Genomic DNA, 19,573 nt, shown 5'->3' on the forward strand with positions numbered 1-19,573 from the left:
TCCTCTGTCAGACCGTGTTCTCACTCTCTCCATTGGTTTGTCCGAGTACTCGAGTGACAGTAACAGGGAACTCCTGAATATCTACAAGATATAACAAGGGAATCAGATATTTGTCTCTGAAGGACAACTTAAAAATAAAATGTATCACTATATTCATGATCAGGGCTAAGAGCTGTTTAAATAATTTCTCTAAAATAATACAGTACTACAGTCAGTACCCTTTTCTGAAATTTCATAATATGGATACACAGTAGACAAAAGGTTACCTCCAGAAAGTTAGAAAGCTTTTGGTTTTTTACTTATAACAAAACTAAAAAATTAAGAACACAAACTTTGCAGAACTCTTTAAAAAGAAAAAAAAAGAAAAAATCACTTTGCATATACATGAGAAAAGTTTTTAACAAGAATATGACAGGAACTGCATCTTGTTGAGACCTGTATCCCATTAAAGACAACCTTCCAGTGCCGTGAAAGGCTTTCTGCTTTTCTAAGACTCTGTTCCCCTCCCCACTATCTATTTGCCTAGGTAATCACAAGAAGCCTCAAATTTAGCTTAACACTCCAGTCTTTATTAAGCATTTTGACTGTGCAAGATTAACCTTCATGAGTCACAGTAGTCATCTCCTTCTGCAGTCTGCTCCCACCACTTAAGTACTAGCTACTTCCCGGAGAGATCCTAAAGCAATAATGAGCTCAACTTCACCAGACGCACGCTCTACCACAAAGCCTAGCTCCCCTGTCGCCGCGATCTCGGCATTTGCCACATGCATGGCATACAGACTGTCCAAATGCATTGATGGGGTTTATACAATGGCATGAAGTCATGGTCAAAGCTCTATGTTGCAGTCCAAGTCTAGTAACAGATCAGAGGTGAGATCAAAAGATTAACAGATAATCAGCTTACATTATTAACAATGTTGTAAATAAAATGAAATGGAAGATCAATCTTCCCCCTTCACTTTTTATTCTTATTTCGTTCCTTTTCCAGGTTAGGGTCATGGGAATGTATCCTGCTGCAGCCTTACCTGACACTAACCATTGTTTTTGTTTAATAATTAAAATGCAGGTGCTGTGGATCCAGTGCATCTTGGAGATGCCTTTGGTTCTTGCCTGTTTAAAAACCTCTGACAGCACACTGAACTTAAGGTTTTTCTTTTTGTACCTATTAGTCTAATCCTTCGGCAAGGGACAATTTAAATTCCTGTTAGTTAATCTAGACAACAGACATCCCTTTCTCCACCCTTTCCTCCTCTCCTCATACATGGATTGTGGTGGGAATTTCTAATTGAAATTTCATTAGGATAAACAAATTAAAGAGATTGTTACAGGATTAGAGGACTACAAAATGAAAAAGCAGAATTCATATGATGATCACAAAACAGAAAAAAATTCTCATTAACTAAATAACATTTTACAAAGTTAAGAAAAGCAACAAGGGAAGGTTGAAGACAACCAATACAAGCAAACCATCAAAAGTCTCATCTGGAGATGGCACAAAACAGAAGGATATGTATCTCTTAGCATAATAAGTACAGGGAGGAGGACCTTCATTTTAACATCTTCCTAGTGCATCACAGTTCGGATTATGGCCCCTCTCTGCCAGGCAAGCAAGAAAGAGCTGGGATAACTCCTGGTGCAAGCTTTCACTCCTGCTCCAAAAACAATCTGGCGGCTGTTGCAGAAGGGTCATCACCTCCAAGAATCAGAGTCTGCTGCCTTCCCACAACAGCCCCTGCCCAGGATCTCAATGGACTGAGAACCCAAGTCCCTTCCCATATCTGAAAATATATTTCTCTGCCATTTGCTGGCCTATTGAGCTTTGAGTAACAGCATGTCCAGTCTGGTTTTTGAAAAGGAATCATCCACTCCTTCCAATATGTTTATTGCCAGGTTATTCAAACTGTATTTACTAGGTTAAATCTGCTGAGAATCTAAGTTTCATTCACATATATGGCCTAGTGAAGATGGCCTGCAGTGTGTGTTGCCTTTAGGTTTTATAATTAATCACGCAATAGGGTTAAAACTTCAAGCATGTGTGTCCCCGCTTGGAAGTCTGATGAGCAGCACAAAGGAGCTGTTAGGATTGAAGACACGCAGGTGTTTGAAGGTTAGAGGGCTCTCCTCTGCTTTTTGTTTTCTGAAGCAAGAGCAATCCTGATAGTGTTTTCTGTGCTGGCATGAAGCCAATCCCACAGGCAGTGACCGCAGACCCCATGCAGCCATCAGGCATGCTCAGCAGCCACCCAGGAGCAGCTGAGGACCTGGCTGAACTACCCACCATGGCTGTGGTTGCCAGAGACCTACTGCACCCTACACAACTGGTACCCCATTGGGAAATGTCTCAATGTCCCATTGGGAAGTGGGTGCGTCCTGATCCCAGAAGAGAGATACCAGAGTCCCGCAACCTCCTGAAAGGTCTTTCTCTGGCTCTTTCCCAAACTTCTTCCTTTCAGCTTGTCACACTGCCCTGACTCGGCAAGAGCGGTGCAAAAGGAGGCAGGGCTGCCTAGGGTAGTTGTGTGGTACGCTCAGGTGGGATCCAAAACAAGTGCAAGGATGGCCTTGCCAAAAGTGCTGCAAAAAGGCTTGTGGACTGGGTGACGTGTAGTGTGAATGCACTTGATGAGATGTGTGGGTATCCTGAGCGTACAGCACCGTGGGGCATGGCCGAGAGAAGGGTGCAGACATAGCCAATGAGAAGAGTGAGCCCCAAGATCAGAGGGACCTCAAGACAGTGGCATTACGTTTGGAGTAGTAGTTGGACTGCTAATTGCATGTGAGAGGCAGACACAGCCTAAGAAATGTCAGAAGACAACCCTTAAAAACTTCAGACCAAATTCAATACCCAGCATTTTGTCAATGCACACCCAAGTATTTAAGACAAACTCCATTCAACAAGCATGCCACCACTTTCTAGTTTCAGTCTCCAAGTTAATGCAAACAGAAGTTGCATATAGAATATAATGTAGTTTCTAACATTAACCTTTAAAAAGTATTGATCACATAAATCTCTCCATTCTGAAGGGAAATTAATATAATTGTTTGTACAGACACGAGGAAAGTAATCTGCGAAGTGCTGGTGCATGATCAGTTAAAAATAGTGAAACCAAGTATTAAGAATTTGAGCAACAGAAAGCAGAAAAAATATCTCAGCCAGCAGGCTCATACAATCCAAGCACAACTTTCTAGTCTCCTCCCTTACCTTATTGGCATCTGACTTGGAAATCTTGCACAGGTTTAAGACTGTCTCTGTCAGGCATGGGATAAGAAATGTCAAAGCACTGACTGAGATGATACGAAACAAGGTGGCTATAATGACCATCCTGAAAATCCTTTCTCTCTATTATCTCTTCTACAGTCTCGTCTACACAATGAACAAGAGAAGCGAAAGGTTGCAGGAGCTCCACAGGGATGCGCTCAGCCAGAAGAGTAAGCAGTAGTAAAAAACTATCCTCTGGGATCTCCCCAAGAGATAGAAAGAGAGGTGAAAGCCAGCCATACAAACTGCTGTGGGGTTTGCAACAGCATCAACAGTCGTGAAACTGAAAACAGCCAACAGGTCTCTGCGTTAGTCGAAGCACCTTCCCTCTTCTCCTAGCCAGGAGATCATCTGCTACAGCAACCAATCTCATGCGTGCATACGCTCAGGTATAAACCCAGACTGACAACAATCAGGAAGACCCAAAATACCTAGATAACGGGAACCTTTTCTAGAGATACCGTGGATGAGTTAGCTGGGTTGCCTTTTGTGCCATCTTGGCAACGTGAAGAAAGCCAGGAAAGCAGCGGTTTTAGTTTCGTTAGCATGCTGCCTTCCACTGTTAATTATAAGGACTGCGTAACACACTCCAAACTCCTTTTTTTTGACAAACTGCTAGTGTTAGAAAAAAGATTGTAATTCATTTAGCAGTAAAAGTCAGCAAGCTTTTTGTTCCTGATTGGGAAATGAATACCAAAAAAAAAAAAAGATGCTTAAACATGAAAAGTCCAAAGATGTTAGGTGTTTGTCAAAACAAATTGTAAGAGACAAATTTGTGTTCCACACAGGAAGAGATTTATTGAAAATCTTAAGGAAAACAATATATTACCTAGTTCTGTCTGGCACGCTATTGCCTGATTATCATGATGGCAAATGTTTGTAATAAAAATCAGTTAATAAGCAAGCCACTATTTTATACACTAACTTCAAATTTTATAGGCTAACTTCAATCTCAGGGCTGATTTAAGAAGTACCTTCACGGAGAACATATGCTTCTCTTTTTTTTTGCATGTCTGTTATGGCTGGGGTAATTAAAGGGTTAATTAGAAACTTAAGTGCTTAGTTTGCATGTTGCAAGATACGTCTCATTCTATAAAAATAGCTTTACGACATGGAAAAAAGTGGTTTTTTTCTCATTATAATTGCCTGTCTTGTGTATTGGCAGCATGAGAGTCCAAATGAGAGACTGTAAACATTTTTAAATAATCCGTTTCCAATTTTATTATTTATAATAACTGAACTCTCTCGCTTTCTTGATGTTCATATTGCCACAACGTTCCTGAAGCTGTACTTACTGTGTCAGCTGTGTCAACTCCACACTATGGCTATAAAGGTCGTACAGAGCTGCACACAATACAACCAAAATAAATGCAGCGAAATAAAACTGTGTGGCTTTTAGCCCACCAAAGCAACCCCAACAGCACCCACCTTTGCATCGGAGGGAGTAAACCGGGGTCAAGTGATTCCAAATTTCACTCTTTTTTTAATGTTTCACGGCAGTAAACCGGGTTCAAACGATTCCAAATGTCACTTTTTTTTTTAATGTTTCACAGCTCACACTGACTTTAACCCTTGTTCTTTGAGGGGCCTTGCATTTTGTTTTCTTTTCTGGTTATTAATTTTTATGGGACACCTAATGCCCGTGGCAACACGACGCGTGGTTTCAAACGCGCCCGCGGCACGCGGTGCACCACAGCTACCTGTGGCCCGTCGCCCAGCGATGACCACCCTTTACTTCAAAGAGTTATTCTGAGACTCTTTGAGGGCCTTACACATACCACCAAGGCTGAAGAAGTCTCCCACCGTACAGGCAAGAAGCCCCAGGCTGCCGACTCGCCGGCCCATCACCTCAGCGACCCAGCGGGAGAGCCGCGCCTCGGCCCTGCAGCCTGAAGGGCAGCGGGGACGGCCCCCCCCCGGCTCAGGCGCTGACCGCGGAGAAACCCAGCCGCGCAGCGCCGGCCCCGCGGTGACGGACGGCGGCGGGCTGCCCCGGGGAACTACAGCCCCCACAATCCTCCGCGGCGCCGGGGGAGGTGCGCGGCCCGAGGTGTCACGCGCCGCCTCGGGGACAGTCCCCAGCCGCTCCCCGCTGGGGGAGGGAAGGGGAGGGTGGCGGGCGCATGCGCGCTGTGGCCCCGCGGCGGCCGAGGGGGCGGTGCCGCGGCTGGGGGAGGGCATAGAGCGGCGCCGCCGTCGGCAGCGCAGAGCGGCCGTTTGGGGGCGGAGCGAGGCGGCCCCAGGCCCGGCTCCGCTGTCAACACCAGCCAACATGGCGGCGCGGAGGCCCCGCACCGCCTCAGGTCAGTGGGCTCCCCGTGGGCCCGGGCGCGTCCGCAGCGACGCGTCCCGTCCCGTCCCCTCCCCTTACGGGAAAGGGGAGGAGGCGTGTCGGCCGCCCTTCCTCTCGGGGCGGGGGGGCAGCCCGGTGCCCCCGCCGGTGCCGGCGTCCGAGGGCGGGGGAGGGATGGCCCGGGCTCTGCCCCTCCCCCGTCCGTCCCCCCCGTCCGCGCGGCCGGTGGGGGAGGGGCGGGGCGCCTGCGCGCCAGGTCTCGCGCGTCGCCGTTGGCCGGTCCCCGCGTGGGCTGAAGTGGCGGCTGGCACCGCTGCTGGCGGCCCCGGCGCCCCCCTCCCGGCCCCTTCCCGGGCTTCGCGGTGGCGTCCCGCGGTTTAACTGCCGACGTCCCTTGGGGGCGGGGGGAGAAGCGGCAGGCCCAGGGTGAGCGCCGCCTGGAAACCGAAGTGCCGGCAGATCAGCACGGCGGCGGAAGGTGGCAGGTGCCGGGCTCTGGCGTCGGCGGGGCCTCGGCGCTGAACCTGCAGGGCGCGCTGGGGAAGCGAGGAGCGGTTGCCCTCGCCTCCGTCGTCTCCGCATCTTGTAACCGACTGAGCTTTAAGTGTGTTTAAGGTGTAACGCCTTTTTGCACAGGCACGGTTTTATGTGCGTGAAGAGTGAGTTTTGATTTGAATAATATTAATTTAGGGGCAGAATTAACGGCACTAACAGTCCGTGACGGTGTGTTTATGTTCTTCGCCATTTAAAGATGTTAAACAGTTGCACTTGGTACCTCAAAGTTTGAAAGAAGGAAGACTCAGTAACAATTTTAAAGCGTTATAGGTCTTGCTATTTATGTTTTAGTACTCAAGAACACTTAGATGATAATAAAGGGAAAAATTCATACCTACATGTGTGTTTCTTGTATTCTCTAACCTTTCACCCATAGTTGTAGTAAGTTAAAAGTTGCTGACATTCTTAATAGAATGTTTATATCTACAGTCTTCCTTTGTAATTCTAGGTAGTCATTTAACTTCTCGTCCTCTTTGGAATGTCCCGGCATCATTGCTGAACTTACATTTCACCTTAAATATATTTAACTGAAGTGGACTTTAATTCATGTGTGTGTGTACATAGAACTATGATATGCTTTTAATTTTTTTTTTTTTTTTAAAGATTTAACCATCTCTTCCCTTTGATGTTTGAGTATACGTGGTATTTAGGATCTCTAATTTGAAGTTGTAGGAGGCCTATTTTGAAAATATTGACAGAATTGTACTGCAAGTATGGAACTTAATTGAAGTCCCAGCTTCATCCATTTCATCTGTTGTGGAAAAGGAACAGAAGTGTCTGTTCTTGGCTTATTAGCATGTGCTAACATGTAGTCCTCTGAGGAAAACACTAGGCCAGAAGTTCTCAATCTTTCAAAGTTTTGGTCTATCCAAAAGACACGTGTGTGCTTTCTCTTAAGTTAGACATGTCTCACATTGCTTAAGATCATAAAAGCAATTGTAGTAGGTCAGATGAAAGCCCAGCATCCTGTGTCCGAAAGCCATCAGCTGCAGGATGAGCTAAGAAAGATTTAACAGGGTAAGCATGTAGTGATACTTTCTCAGAATGTTTTTAATGATTTTCAGCCCAGGACCTCATTAGCCATGGTTGTTGTCTTTGTGTCTGACAGCCCTTGGTGGATTCCCCCCCCCCCCCTTTACTTTGTTCTGTTGTTATTTGGAGTCCACATCAGCTTTTGGTATCTACAGCATCCTGCAGCGAGCTGTTCCACAGGTGAACTGGGGCTTCTGGGGCATGGGGGGTGAAGGAGGGAGAGGAAAACTTCCTTTTTTGTGTCGAACCAGCTACCTTCTTGTTTCATCTGATATTGCTTGGTTTCTGTACTTGAACAGGTAGGAGATTCCTGTTCACCTTTCCTGTGCCAGTCATGGATTTTATAGAGATACTTTCCCTATAGTCTTCTCTTCCTTACCTTGAAGATTATGGCATAAAATCTCAAAATCCTTTGTTCTGTGAGCTGCTGGACCATAGGTAGCCTGTATGCTGCAATTTAAACCATTGGATTAGCTAGTTAATACCAAAAACGGTTCTCTTAATGTTTGGGGTTTTTACATAGGTTGTTAATTTACTGTATGTATAACTGACAAAATCACTTTTTTTTTCTTTTTCTTTTTAAGAACATGAAAGTGACGATGATTCCTATGAAGTGTTGGATTTAACAGAATATGCACGGCGTCACCATTGGTGGAATCGTGTGTTTGGCCGGAATTCAGGACCAATTGTAGAAAAATATTCTGTAGCTACCCAGATTGTGATGGGCGGCGTGACTGGCTGGTGAGGGAGCATCACTTTTCATAACTGTGTTAGACCTTTTTCTGTTCTTAGAAGATCCCTTTCCAAGGCTATTTGAAGAAGATAGATTTATCTTCTCTAATGGGATTTCCTTTATCATTGATCAAGATTATTCATGCATGAACAATTTCTTAACTCATTACTCTGACTCATCATTCTAAAGTGTTTTGTAGTATTGGTAAAACACCAGTTAGCTAAGGGAACTCGTACCAGTTATTCTGAAAAGGATCTGGGGACATGTCAGAACTCTGAAGTACAAGGAATAAATGGAAAATTACTGTATATAGCTTTTGTTTGTATGGAAAAGCGTATTTCCTTACTAGTATAGATTTAGAAACCTAGTTATGATATTATAGCTAAGACATACTTGATAGGTAAAAGAAATGAAGAAAAAAAAATGTGTGGCAGAATATACTTTTAATTAAGAGCCCCATTTTATAGAGACCTTTTTCCCTCTAAATTCAGCTGGAGCCATTTTGAACAAATTAAGTCTGCTGTCATGTTAACTGAAGAGAGATACCAAGTACAGTTACACTAAAATAATTCATGGTGAAAGCTAGACAGTAAAGATGCGAACTTAAACTGGAAAATGGGGCCACAGTCTTAGCAGCTGTGTCAAGGTATTTGTTATTTGTCAAAGGTATTTGAATGGTATTTGTCTATTCCAGTATTCTAAAAAATGTAAGTGCAGTGAAAAACAACGTTATGGTAGCACAGGAACTTTTAAAACAGAATTATGCAAGATTTGGAAGATGAAATAGACTAAAAATGAAATTGTCCTGTCCAGGCTTAGTACAGCTTTGAGGAGTGTAGGCTTAGTTTTCAGTCTAATTTTTTTATTTGCCTCTGTAGCCTTAAAATTCTTCTTAAGTTAGATGTGTATACATAAACTCTGAAGCTTCTAGGGAATAGTTCATCTGGCATACATAAAAACTAGCTTATTGAAAGATCTGGAAACCGTATATGTCAGTATCTGTAGATGTATATACCTCTGTGTGTGTATTCGTGTATATAAATATGAATTCACTATTCATCTGCAGGGGGGAAAAATTCCCCTGCACACACATTGTGTGTGTGGGCTGGTGGGGGGGGGGCCAGTCAGACACCAGCAGAGTTGCCCAGAGAAGTTACGGAACCATCAGCCGTGGAACCATTCAACGCTTGCCCGAGTTAGGACCCTGAGCAACCTGATTGAGCTCGGAGGTTGGATCGGACTTTGCAGCTGGCCCAGTTTTGGGAAGGCGGCTGGACCAGATGACCTCCAGAGGTCCCTTCCTGCCCAAACTATTCTATGATACTGACATCTGTGCTGTTCTCTATTTGATGTGGGAGTGTTTGGAGACTGCCAACAAGATACTAATTTTCTGGTTGCTTTGATCCATTAAAAATAGACTAAGGCCAAGTCCCAGTAGAGGGGCCCCGCTAACTTTAACTCTTGTGGTAGGGTTGTAACTTCTTTTTACCGAGGATATTTAAGTTATGGGTTGTGTAGTTAATATAAATGATGGTATAATATATTTACCTTCCATTTGGGAACAGTCATAAGGGCACTTTTATGTTAATAAAACACAATGTAATAATATGCTACATTTAATGGCAGCATACAGCTTTTGTGTATAGACAAGGCCTGGAGATCTCAAGCTTACTTTAAAGGGGCCATCAGACAGCCATGAACTAGCAACCATTACTCATGTTGTCTTGTGTTAGATATTATTAATTAAAATACAGTTTGTATTAAATATTCTGATTTTAAAATCTAAAAATGTGAAGTGATACATTTGCCATGTTAAATGAAAAAACAGTAATAGTTGTAGTCGGGAATTTTGAAATGTGGCATTGTTCAGCAGACAACTTCATTGGACTGGGTTTTTTTGTTTTGTTTTGTTCTCCTAAGGTGTGCGGGATTTTTGTTCCAGAAAGTCGGAAAGCTTGCAGCAACTGCAGTAGGTGGTGGCTTTCTTCTGCTTCAAGTATGTAGCATTTCATGCTTTATAAGTTGGCAAATGTTATTTACTAAACAATAGGAAAAACACAGCTGTTGGGTAAAATTTAATTAGGAAGGCTTCTTATCTACTTCCTCTTTTTAGTCTTATCAATCAAAAACTTACATTTCAGCTGGAATATTGTGTACAAAAGAGACATTTCTAAAAATCAGTGGTAAATCAGAATCTACTCTATCCTATAAAACAGTTTGTACTAAGCCAAAAGAAACTTCTGTGCAGAAACTGAGATGCTGTATGTGATTCAGCATTGCCAGATTAGAGGAACTGCCTGTAAACCTCTGGTTAGGGAGATCAAGGAATTTAAGCTGTATTTATTTTAAATAGGTTTGCGAATTTTATCAATGCTTTAGAAGAAGTAGGCTGCTTTGGCAGTTGCTTGGAGGGTGCGCTCTGGTCCCATTGTGAAGCCATGTTTTTCTCTTTTTCTCCCCATGCTGTATTTACTAGTTATATCTGTTGAACCTCTGAAGCTTTGCTGCCTTCTGATAGCTTCATTGCATTCCTCTGTTCAATTGGATTTCAAATCCAAAATTTTTTAATGATGTTATCTGGCATGACCATTTGCATTTTTCATCAGATACTGTGGTTAGGGGAGGGCATATTTCCAAAAAGCCTTTAAATTAGATGAAGGAACTTTAAGTGAAGGAGAATTTCACATATCCTTCTGTAAGATGCCAAGTAATTCTTAATTTTTTTACTGACATTTTTCAGGTCTTACTACCTGTGAGCTTGTCATTTTTCCTCAAATCATTCTAGAGGAAATAGACTGGTGCCTAATTAGGTTCATGCAAATAATACACAATTTTTTGAGGCAAGATGTTAAAGATACTTTTTTTATTATTATTATTCTTTCGAACATCACCCTGGAGGATTTCTGAAAAGCATATCCCACTTTTAGTTATTTCTTTGATTGTAATGGCTGTTGCAGTCAGCCATTGATCAGGAAGGCTTGGGAACGCTGATTGCTGCTGTATCATGCATCAAAATGTCACAGTTTTGTGAAGTACTCTTACTTCCTTCATGATCATGTTCTTTACTGGTTTTGGGTTTGGTTTTGTGGGTTTTGGGGTTTTTTTAAACTCCTTGTTGAATATAAAACTGACCTGCAGCACTTACATGAGAATGTATGCTCTTGGAACTATTTGGTTTAAGTTGTTTTCAACAAATATAAAGTGTATTTTATTTTGAATTACTTGAAAGCAAGCATCAACAACAATGTAAAAAGTCAAAGAGAAATAGTTTTGATATGAAGCTTTATAGTATTAGCATTCATTCCACTTCACCATTGTGCATTGATGACCTTTTTAAGTCTTCTGGAAATCACTGGTTATTGGGCTTGTACCTAAACATAGGGATGAATTTTACAAGGATGTTGAATCTGAAATGGTGTAGAATCATCCAGGTGTAAATTTTTGGCAAAATGTGCTATGCCAGCAAATGAATCAATTTGATGGAGTACTCTGGACTTCTTTAGCCCGCAATGTATATTTCTGGATCACGAGGGAAGAATTAAATCTTTTTATTTTTTTTAATATATATATTTTTTTAAATATATATATATGCATGCAGTGGATCTTGAAGTACTCATCATGCTTTTCATCTAGTTGACTTGAAGATCAGAATCGCTCTTCCCCTATTGTGTATGCCATTGGTCTTAATTCTTTTAATGACAATTCTTATCTAAATATGACTGAAGAGCCTACAGAACAGAGGCCTGGCATCCAGGGGTAGTAGGAAGAATGTTGCCTGCAGGTGCCTTCTTAGTACTTCTGACTACAGGAAGCTGAAAAGTTAAAACAAAAACCTATAGACAATGGAAAATAGAAATTGCTTAAAGCACATTACTTGTGCAGTATTTTTGTTTGTTGAGCTGTGAAGTTTGGGGGGCTTTCCTGTATATAAAATAGATTTGCCATGTGTTTGAGTGTCTGATTTCTTAGTTGATCTCATTTACGGTGTATCTGAAAAGGAATATTATCCAAGAGGAAAAATGAGTTGCATATTTTGATTGAGTTGTCTATATCTTTAATTAAGTAAGATCAGATTCTCTTGGAAGGGAATGAAGTAAATGCCTCGGTCTTTCATTTTAATTCAAAACGTTTTGCATTTTAAAGCTGAGTCATAAATTCTGTAGTGTAATTACATTTCTGTAGTCTTTAATTTTTTCATTTAAAGATCACACATCGTGATTTTAATTTCCCTATGAATACATGTTCTGCGCTTCCCCTGAGTGGGCAGAGGAGCATTTCAGCACATGACTAGAAACTTCCTTTTTATCTGTAAATTTCTCTGAAGTTGCAGATTTCATTTCAACTCCTGATTGCAGTATTGACGTTATAATTACCTGCTAAAACAAGAACAACTACAGAAGGCAAGATTCTTGGCTAAAGCCCATTCAGTGAAACATTTCAGTCCTAAAACTAAAAAAATGCGTTTTTTCTTCAGTGTGTGATGACTTAATCTCAAGAAATCTAGTAGGAAACTGAAAGCAATACATTTGTGGAGTTTCAGTTTGTACAAGAAAGAAAAAATTTTTCAGATTTTTTTTAAGTCGTCTAGAAATTTTTTCAGTCTTAATACGTATTAAATGAAAAGTAGTCTGAGGAAGAGAATAAAAATGACATTAAGGAATTTGCATATTTTTTCAAAATTAAGATCTGTTATCACATCTTTGTGCTGGGTATGTCAACAGCTTAATTTGACCAATTAACTATCCTTTTTATTGAAATAGATGGAGCTCTCAAATATGCTGGTATAAGACCAATACCCATGCACTATATTAAGGAAAATATAATTTGTTTGTCATAGAAAGTAAGGGATTTTCCTTATATAACTTCTAGTTTATACAGCCCAGAGTTTACTGAAATCCTGAAGAGTAGGAAAGTATGAACTCATGTGGTTCTGCTGTAATAAATTAGTTAAAAACAATTGTTCTTAATGAGCGCCTGTTCTCTGTGTTTTTTTAAAGTCCTGTATCTTTAATAATGGGTTTGGTGCTTTTTGCTCTGCAGTCAATATACAAATTGCAGGTTTTTCCATTGTGTGTTGACTACTACTTAAACATAAAATTGTATTTTTGTTTGATTATTTTTGCTTTCACTAATACATTTTGCCTCATTCCATTAGCATGCCATTGATTAATTCAGTTCTTCATTAAACTATTTTCTAACTTAAGAAAAGTAAATCTTTGAAAACAACACAAGAGGCAAAATAAACTCTAAGATATCCTTGGCTATATATTGTACAGGGGTTTGATACCATGCCATGATGATGATGTGGTATCTCAGTGAAGTGGGGAGAGAACAACATGCTTCTGGGGGTGGGGACTTAATAAGGAAGAGTTGTATTCAGTTTTGTGTTGAATATCCCACTTCACAGTTGATGTCTGCAGGCTTTGAGGGAACATTCAGTGAAACAGCCAAAGCAAAGGGTAGTTGGAAGTTAGCCTTTTAAAGAAATACCATATATCTGGCAAGTTTTGACATGAAATGGAGGGGCATCGTTTCTCTGCCTTTGTGAATTGGAGTAGTTTCACTGGTTGCAGTGGAGTTGTGCCAGCAGATGGTGGCTGAAGATACAGCCTCTGCAGTTTAACTCTTACAAAAAATGTTGTATCATTTCTCAGTCCCTCCTTATCTGTATATTGAAGTTAGAGACTTGTCAGATCTGTTCAGGAAACTGCTTGAGTATGATGGGGGTTGCTACCTATCTAAATAGCAGAAAATACCTAAAAGTGTATGTGGCTTCTGAATGCTGCGCAAGCAACTGAACACAGGGAGCTCACCTGTACCTTCTGGGCTCAGTTGGGCTTTTTTAGTATGAGAGATTTTTGTCTTTGAGGAAATTAAAACTCTTTTGTCCCATCTTGCCATATACATTTTTTGCTCTTAAATGTTTTTTGCTCGTTACTCTTAATAATGTTCCATAATAACAAAGTACTTGCATGCCTCTCCAGTATTACCCCTAAAATGAGGTCTTCCCTTTAGATCTCTGTTTTCTTTGATTAGTGTGCAGAAGGATGCATGTATTTTTAGTATTCCTGAATTTATGTATTTTTTCAATTGCCTTTGTGGAAAAAAACCCATTATTTTTTCAACAGTTCTGGAAGATCTTGAACAAAAATAAATTTTACTAATGTGATATATAAGAGAGAGAGAGAGAGGTGTATATATATTATTCCATTATCATATATACATATATGTATATTTCTGTACATAGAGATATATACACACCCCTATATGGCTCTTTTAAGAATATATCTCTCTATATATGTATAGACCTGTATGACTCTCTACTATCTATAATATGGAACTGATAATGGAATATTATCATTTTAGTTTCTCTGTTGTTGTAGGGGCTGGGTTTAAAAATAGTAATGAACTTTAATAATTTGTATTTATGTAAATTTACTGCTGTAAGCTAATAGGTTTTTTATGATGTATTAGGGTCTAAAAATTGAAGTCTGTCTCACCAACGTTTGAGTTCAGTGGGATTATTTCTGTGCTTACATACAGTTATGTAATTAGTAGGATTGCAGCCAAAGTAGGTATGACACAGGCTCTGACTATCACTGCAGTGAAGTACGGTTTTGGGGTTTTTTTTCTCAGTTATAAATTTTATATTCAAAACGTTGTCCTTTCTTGCTTATTTCATAGATGTGTACAAAAACTCAAAAGCAGAACTTAAGATCTCGCTACTAAGTTCAGCGAGGAAAGTAGTATAATTTTTATTGTGTAAACTGGAGTTTTGATACAAATGTAAGTTGTAACTACTGGAGAGCTAAACAGAACTTAATTAAAAACTTCTGCCTTGTCCTTGTACTGTATGGATAACTGAGCTAATTAAAATAGTCTTAATGAAATGTTTCTTTTAAAGTCCCCTTTGTTTATATTTTTTTACAACTTGCAAGCAAGCAAATATATTAGCATTTCTTACATTGTGTTGGACTGGGTAGATCAGTCCATATTTAGTTTTCAGGTTTATGAGTTAGAAGGCACCAGTTCAACACTTGGGCCTTTTTGAAATTCTTGTAGTAATGTTAAATTGATAATATAAAAATTACCCCAATGCTCACACCCCCCCACACCGACCCCCCCGTTTTGTCATCCAGTGACTTGTTCATGTTTTCATACTGTATAGACGGTCCTTAGTTAGCTATCCCTGCCTAACACTAGTGTGGATAAGTGGTTTTACAATAGACAGGCAAGGTCAATGAATTTTTTATATTCTGAGGTATGAAGTAAAGGAGAGTATAATACTTAATAAGTTCATTTTGCATTTTTCCAGTGAATTGTTTTTTGAATCTTGTTCAAAGATGGAAACTGAAGTTTACTTTCTTACCTAGGTGGTCTTTTAGGAGCTTCGTTTAGGAACTTTAATTTAGACAAAATCTGTCTGATGCTTGCTTCATTTGGGGGGGGAGGGGAGTGTTGGGTTTTTTTTTTTTCAGGATCATGAAATTTCATGAGATATGTTGCTTAATTATTGTGGCTGTTTAAAACAAGTTAGATCGGCTAATTCTACTTATTTGGTAGAAAGAAGTATGTGAAAAATAAAATTCAGTGCCTGTAAGCGATGTCAAACATTTCTTTTTATGCCATACCGAATAAATTGTATATTTAAATATCTGTTTGATGAAACTTAATTATCTGTGAATTTTATTTACCAATTGTACCATTTGCATAGAACGCTCTTACATAAGTACCTGAATTTGCCAAACATGACCTTAAGAAGGATCTGAGAAATACTGTTCTTCATAAACTGTTTTTTATGTAACAGTCATTTACCTTTAAATTTAGTGGTCTGTATCTATTTGTTTTAGCCGTTAAAAAAAGCAGTACTCCTTAGTTTTTATTTTTTCCTCTCTTTTTTTCCCAACTAATGAGTTGTTTGTTTTAACTGTTCTCTAGAGCATGCAGTAATTGCCCAATTTTTTTTTTAAGCTATGCTCTTAAAAATGTTTATATATGTTTTTCTTTTGTGAATTGTCTTAAGGAAATTGGAGGGACTGTCAGTGTTGGTCAAGTAACAGAACATCTCACTTTTTTTTCCAGGATAAAATCTTAGTAAGAGAAATAAGGCAAAGGGTTGGGATGATGGTTAAACATGCTAAAAATCTCATGGATGTTATTTAGCATTTTGGGAATTTGAGTGTGAATTGGTGTGAACAATCCCCCAAAACTTACCCATTTTGCTGATGTTACAGAACTTGTGCTGTACACAGGCCATGTTATTTTTCTGCCTACTGGTTTTGTAGAAAGTATGGGAATTCTCTTGTATTAAATACTTTTTTCTTGGACAGTTTAAATGATGTGGGATAAAATAATAATTTTCAGTATTTCTAGGGATGATTCTGATTAGTCCGTGATATCCTGTCACAAATCAGAATTCCAGAATTCTGAAAGAAGCTGAAATGAAACAGTTTTTCATTGTTGTCCTATGAATGTGCTTTTCTCTGTCCTTTTCTTACAAGTAAAGTTACAGTAAATGCTGAAGGAAAAATGTTGTTATTTAAAGCTTTTATAACTAAACAATAGAGAAGTAAAGTTAACAGTAGTCTACTGAACTTTGTCACTGCTTGCTCTAATTTGAATTGTTGTTATTATGGAAAATACTAGTGTTTGAAGCAGAGTACTTGCTGTATTTGGCAAAATGTCTTTTCCTATATCTGTAATTAAAAAAGAAAAAAAGAAATGTGTAAGCACTAAGATACTGTATTCTGACTCAAATATTAACTACAACTGTACTAAATACCCTTTATTTTCCTAGATTGCTAGTCATAGTGGATATGTACAAGTTGACTGGAAGAGAGTTGAAAAAGATGTAAACAAAGCAAAAAAACAGTTAAAAAAGCGTGCAAATAAGGCAGCACCTGAAATCAATACTCTAATTGAAGAGGTAAGTCTAAGGTGATAAACTGTTTTCTACCAGCCAGTTTTTCTTACCTTCTGCTGCAGGTGATGATTAGTTGGAAATGCAGGTGCAAAACTGGAAGGCATCAGAAATGGTCTGGCTGTATATTTTATTAAACGTTACCAGATTGTGCTCTCTTCTATTCATTTAGCTTTCTGTTTTGCTCACTCTTAAAGAGGACACACAGACTTCAAAGTTAATGCATTTCTACAGCGGATACAGCTGTGGGACTGCCATTGGCTTTACCACTTAGTATGTGCAGATTCTTGGCTAGTGAGAAAGCATGACATGGTCATGACACGGTAAAAAGTTGAGGGTGTTCTGGTTAAAACATGGTAGCTACAAAGACAAAACCCAAATCTTTTTAGTCTGCTGATAACAAAATTACTTGGTTGGAAAAGACTGACCTTTCTTTCTGGAGAAAAGCTATAACCACTTCATAACTAGAGTTGTGGTTTTTATCTCATTTTTATACAGTTTGAAGAATATCTGTCTTCAGAATCTGTCAGTTACATACTATGTTGAAAAGAGGTAGCCTGTGATACCAATCAGTGTCACTGAGGCTATTTCATTCTGTCATTTGAAGGCTTTCATTTAATCATTTTATCTTTAAAAAAAAAAAAAAGTATGTTTAGCCTGTTTATACATATTTTCAAACTTCATACAGATGATCTAAGTTTCTTTCTCTGTAACTGTGAATCCTGACTTGGAATATGTTGCAGACAATGTAACAGCAGCCACACTACAGGTCTGTAATTAAAAGTCTTGACATCTCAGATTTAACCTGTATGGAGTTGCACATAGGTTGATAAAAACTACCTTAAATTTTAATGTGAATGTGAAGTGGACGTTCAGGAGAGATGGTTTTCTAGCTTCTGCTAGACCCCAAATAGCTTAACCTGTCCTTCTCCATCACCCTGCAAAAATGGGTGGGACAGGATGGGGTTTCTGGTGGTTTCCTTTTTTCTCCCCGCCCCCCCCCAGTTGTTACTTTCTTCTAATTGTGCACTACTGCACAATGTGAAGTGTTTGGAGTGGAGGATTTATGAAATGGCACATGTTTGATATAACATCTTATACTCTGTGCTATTACTTAATGAAATACTGTATACAAACTTCACCATACATAAGTGGGTTTTTGTAGCATTAAGTTGTTAGGAAACTGGCTCATAATGGAGTGAAGTGAAATGGATTCTTTTTCAGTTATCTAGTCTTCCAGAAAAAAAATTTAAAAAGTGCTGGTTTTATGTGATTAAAATTGAAGTGATGGTAGTGCTCATGCTTTTTTGCCAAGGGAGTTTGTAAAATATCTGCCTTTTTTTAATCAAAACAAGAGTGGTATTGGCATGAAATTGCTATGACAATTCCTCTGTATTTTGACTTTTAAAATGCTAACTGCATTTTAAATATATTGTTAAAGACACCTGAGAGTCAGTTTTCACTCCATTGGTGCCAGCAGTTGCCACCTAGCTTTATACGTTTTTAAACACGTTGCTCCCCCCCCCCCCCCCCAATTTTAGTATTCTTGTTAGCGGGCAGTTGTGATAAGTATTAAATGTTACAATCAGACACAACTGACTCAGTTCTTTACGAATACTGTTTTTCTTCTCAGTCAACAGAATTTATCAAACAGAACATCGTGGTGTCCAGTGGATTTGTTGGAGGCTTTTTGTTAGGCCTGGCATCGTAAGGACCTGAGTCGTCTCTTCCCAATGGCATTCACGTCAGCAAAGAACAGTTGTGGTGACACGCTGTCTTAAAGCAGCGTGGGTCACTGGGCCTTCCAGCGCAGGACGAGTGGACTAGCTAGACAATTTGCAAGCTTTTACATTTCAGGCTTTTGCCTCTTGAAGCTTGGCAAAACTAGGATTTGCTGAAAAACTGTGCAGTGTGCTCATTATAGCATTTCTGGGCAAAACTGGTTCATCTTCATCATGACTTTTTATCTATGACCTTTCAAGATCTAGCATTTTTTTAAAATGTTATTCTTGGAATATAGATATGTAACCATACTGTAAGAAAGAAAGCTCCATTTCTATGTTTTCAGTTAAATATTGTTTATTTTAAAAGTATTTTTCTTCATGCTGTAGTAGATAGTATCAATGAGTACATAATGTATATGATATTGTAGTTTCAGCCTCATGGCTGTCCACGTACTTTAGAAGTCACTGCAATAATCTATCAGTCTGTAATACCTTTTTACAGAGTATTAAATAACAAAGAATCATGAGCTTATTAAAGGTGAAAATTAACTTTGACTCTGGCCTTTGTGTACATAGAAAATAAGAAAGTCTCATGTTTATAGCCTGCAGGCATCTGGAACGAATATTTGCAGAGATACTTGTGATATTTGTGTGCTAAGTAAATGTATACATGTTATTTTCCCCAGATGTGTAGACATGCATAAACTCATTGATAAAACTGTAGTACACAGATAATGGTTGCAAGCACAGACTCCACAGTGATCTAATGCTTAATTGTTTTACACTCAGTAAACCACGGAGGTCATTTCAGACTTCAGTAGTTGGTGAGATGAAGAGATGTGGCTTCTGCCCGAGCACTTTGCAAGGGCCAGTGCTTTGCAGGGCTTGATAACATGTCAGAACAACATGCCTTGAATGAACCAAAGGTTGCTCTTGCAGTCCATTTTAGCTGGAAGTGATACTTTCATATTCACCTCTATTGCCACTGTGTTCTCCCCAACTCAAACATAATCTTTTTTTACAGTTGTTACTGAATTTGACTTTCGTTGTCTAGGGT

The 19,573-nt window shown here is 39.5% G+C and overlaps 1 protein-coding gene across 5 annotated transcripts in view; it reads left to right on the forward strand.

The window, feature by feature from the left end:
- FUNDC1 (FUN14 domain containing 1) overlaps positions 1 to 19,071 on the forward strand; it is a 50,485-nt gene extending 31,414 nt beyond the window's left edge. For 3 of the 5 annotated variants that reach the window (XM_075519878.1, XM_075519887.1, XM_075519913.1), the window contains exons 2-6: positions 3,359 to 3,429; positions 7,724 to 7,880; positions 9,793 to 9,868; positions 16,670 to 16,798; positions 18,426 to 19,071. In XM_075519878.1, coding sequence (XP_075375993.1) covers positions 3,359 to 3,429; positions 7,724 to 7,880; positions 9,793 to 9,868; positions 16,670 to 16,798; positions 18,426 to 18,503 — 511 coding nt within the window. In that variant the 3' untranslated portion in view covers positions 18,504 to 19,071. Of the gene's footprint in view, positions 1 to 3,358; positions 3,430 to 5,407; positions 5,563 to 5,797; positions 6,212 to 7,723; positions 7,881 to 9,792; positions 9,869 to 16,669; positions 16,799 to 18,425 lie in introns of those variants that run through there. The other 2 variants (XM_075519894.1, XM_075519903.1) reach the window with 2 other exon arrangements.
- The last annotated feature ends 502 nt before the right edge of the window (positions 19,072 to 19,573 follow it).

This window comes from Mycteria americana, chromosome 1 (genome assembly GCF_035582795.1).
Source record: "Mycteria americana isolate JAX WOST 10 ecotype Jacksonville Zoo and Gardens chromosome 1, USCA_MyAme_1.0, whole genome shotgun sequence".
NCBI classification, from domain to species: Eukaryota; Metazoa; Chordata; class Aves; order Ciconiiformes; family Ciconiidae; genus Mycteria; species Mycteria americana.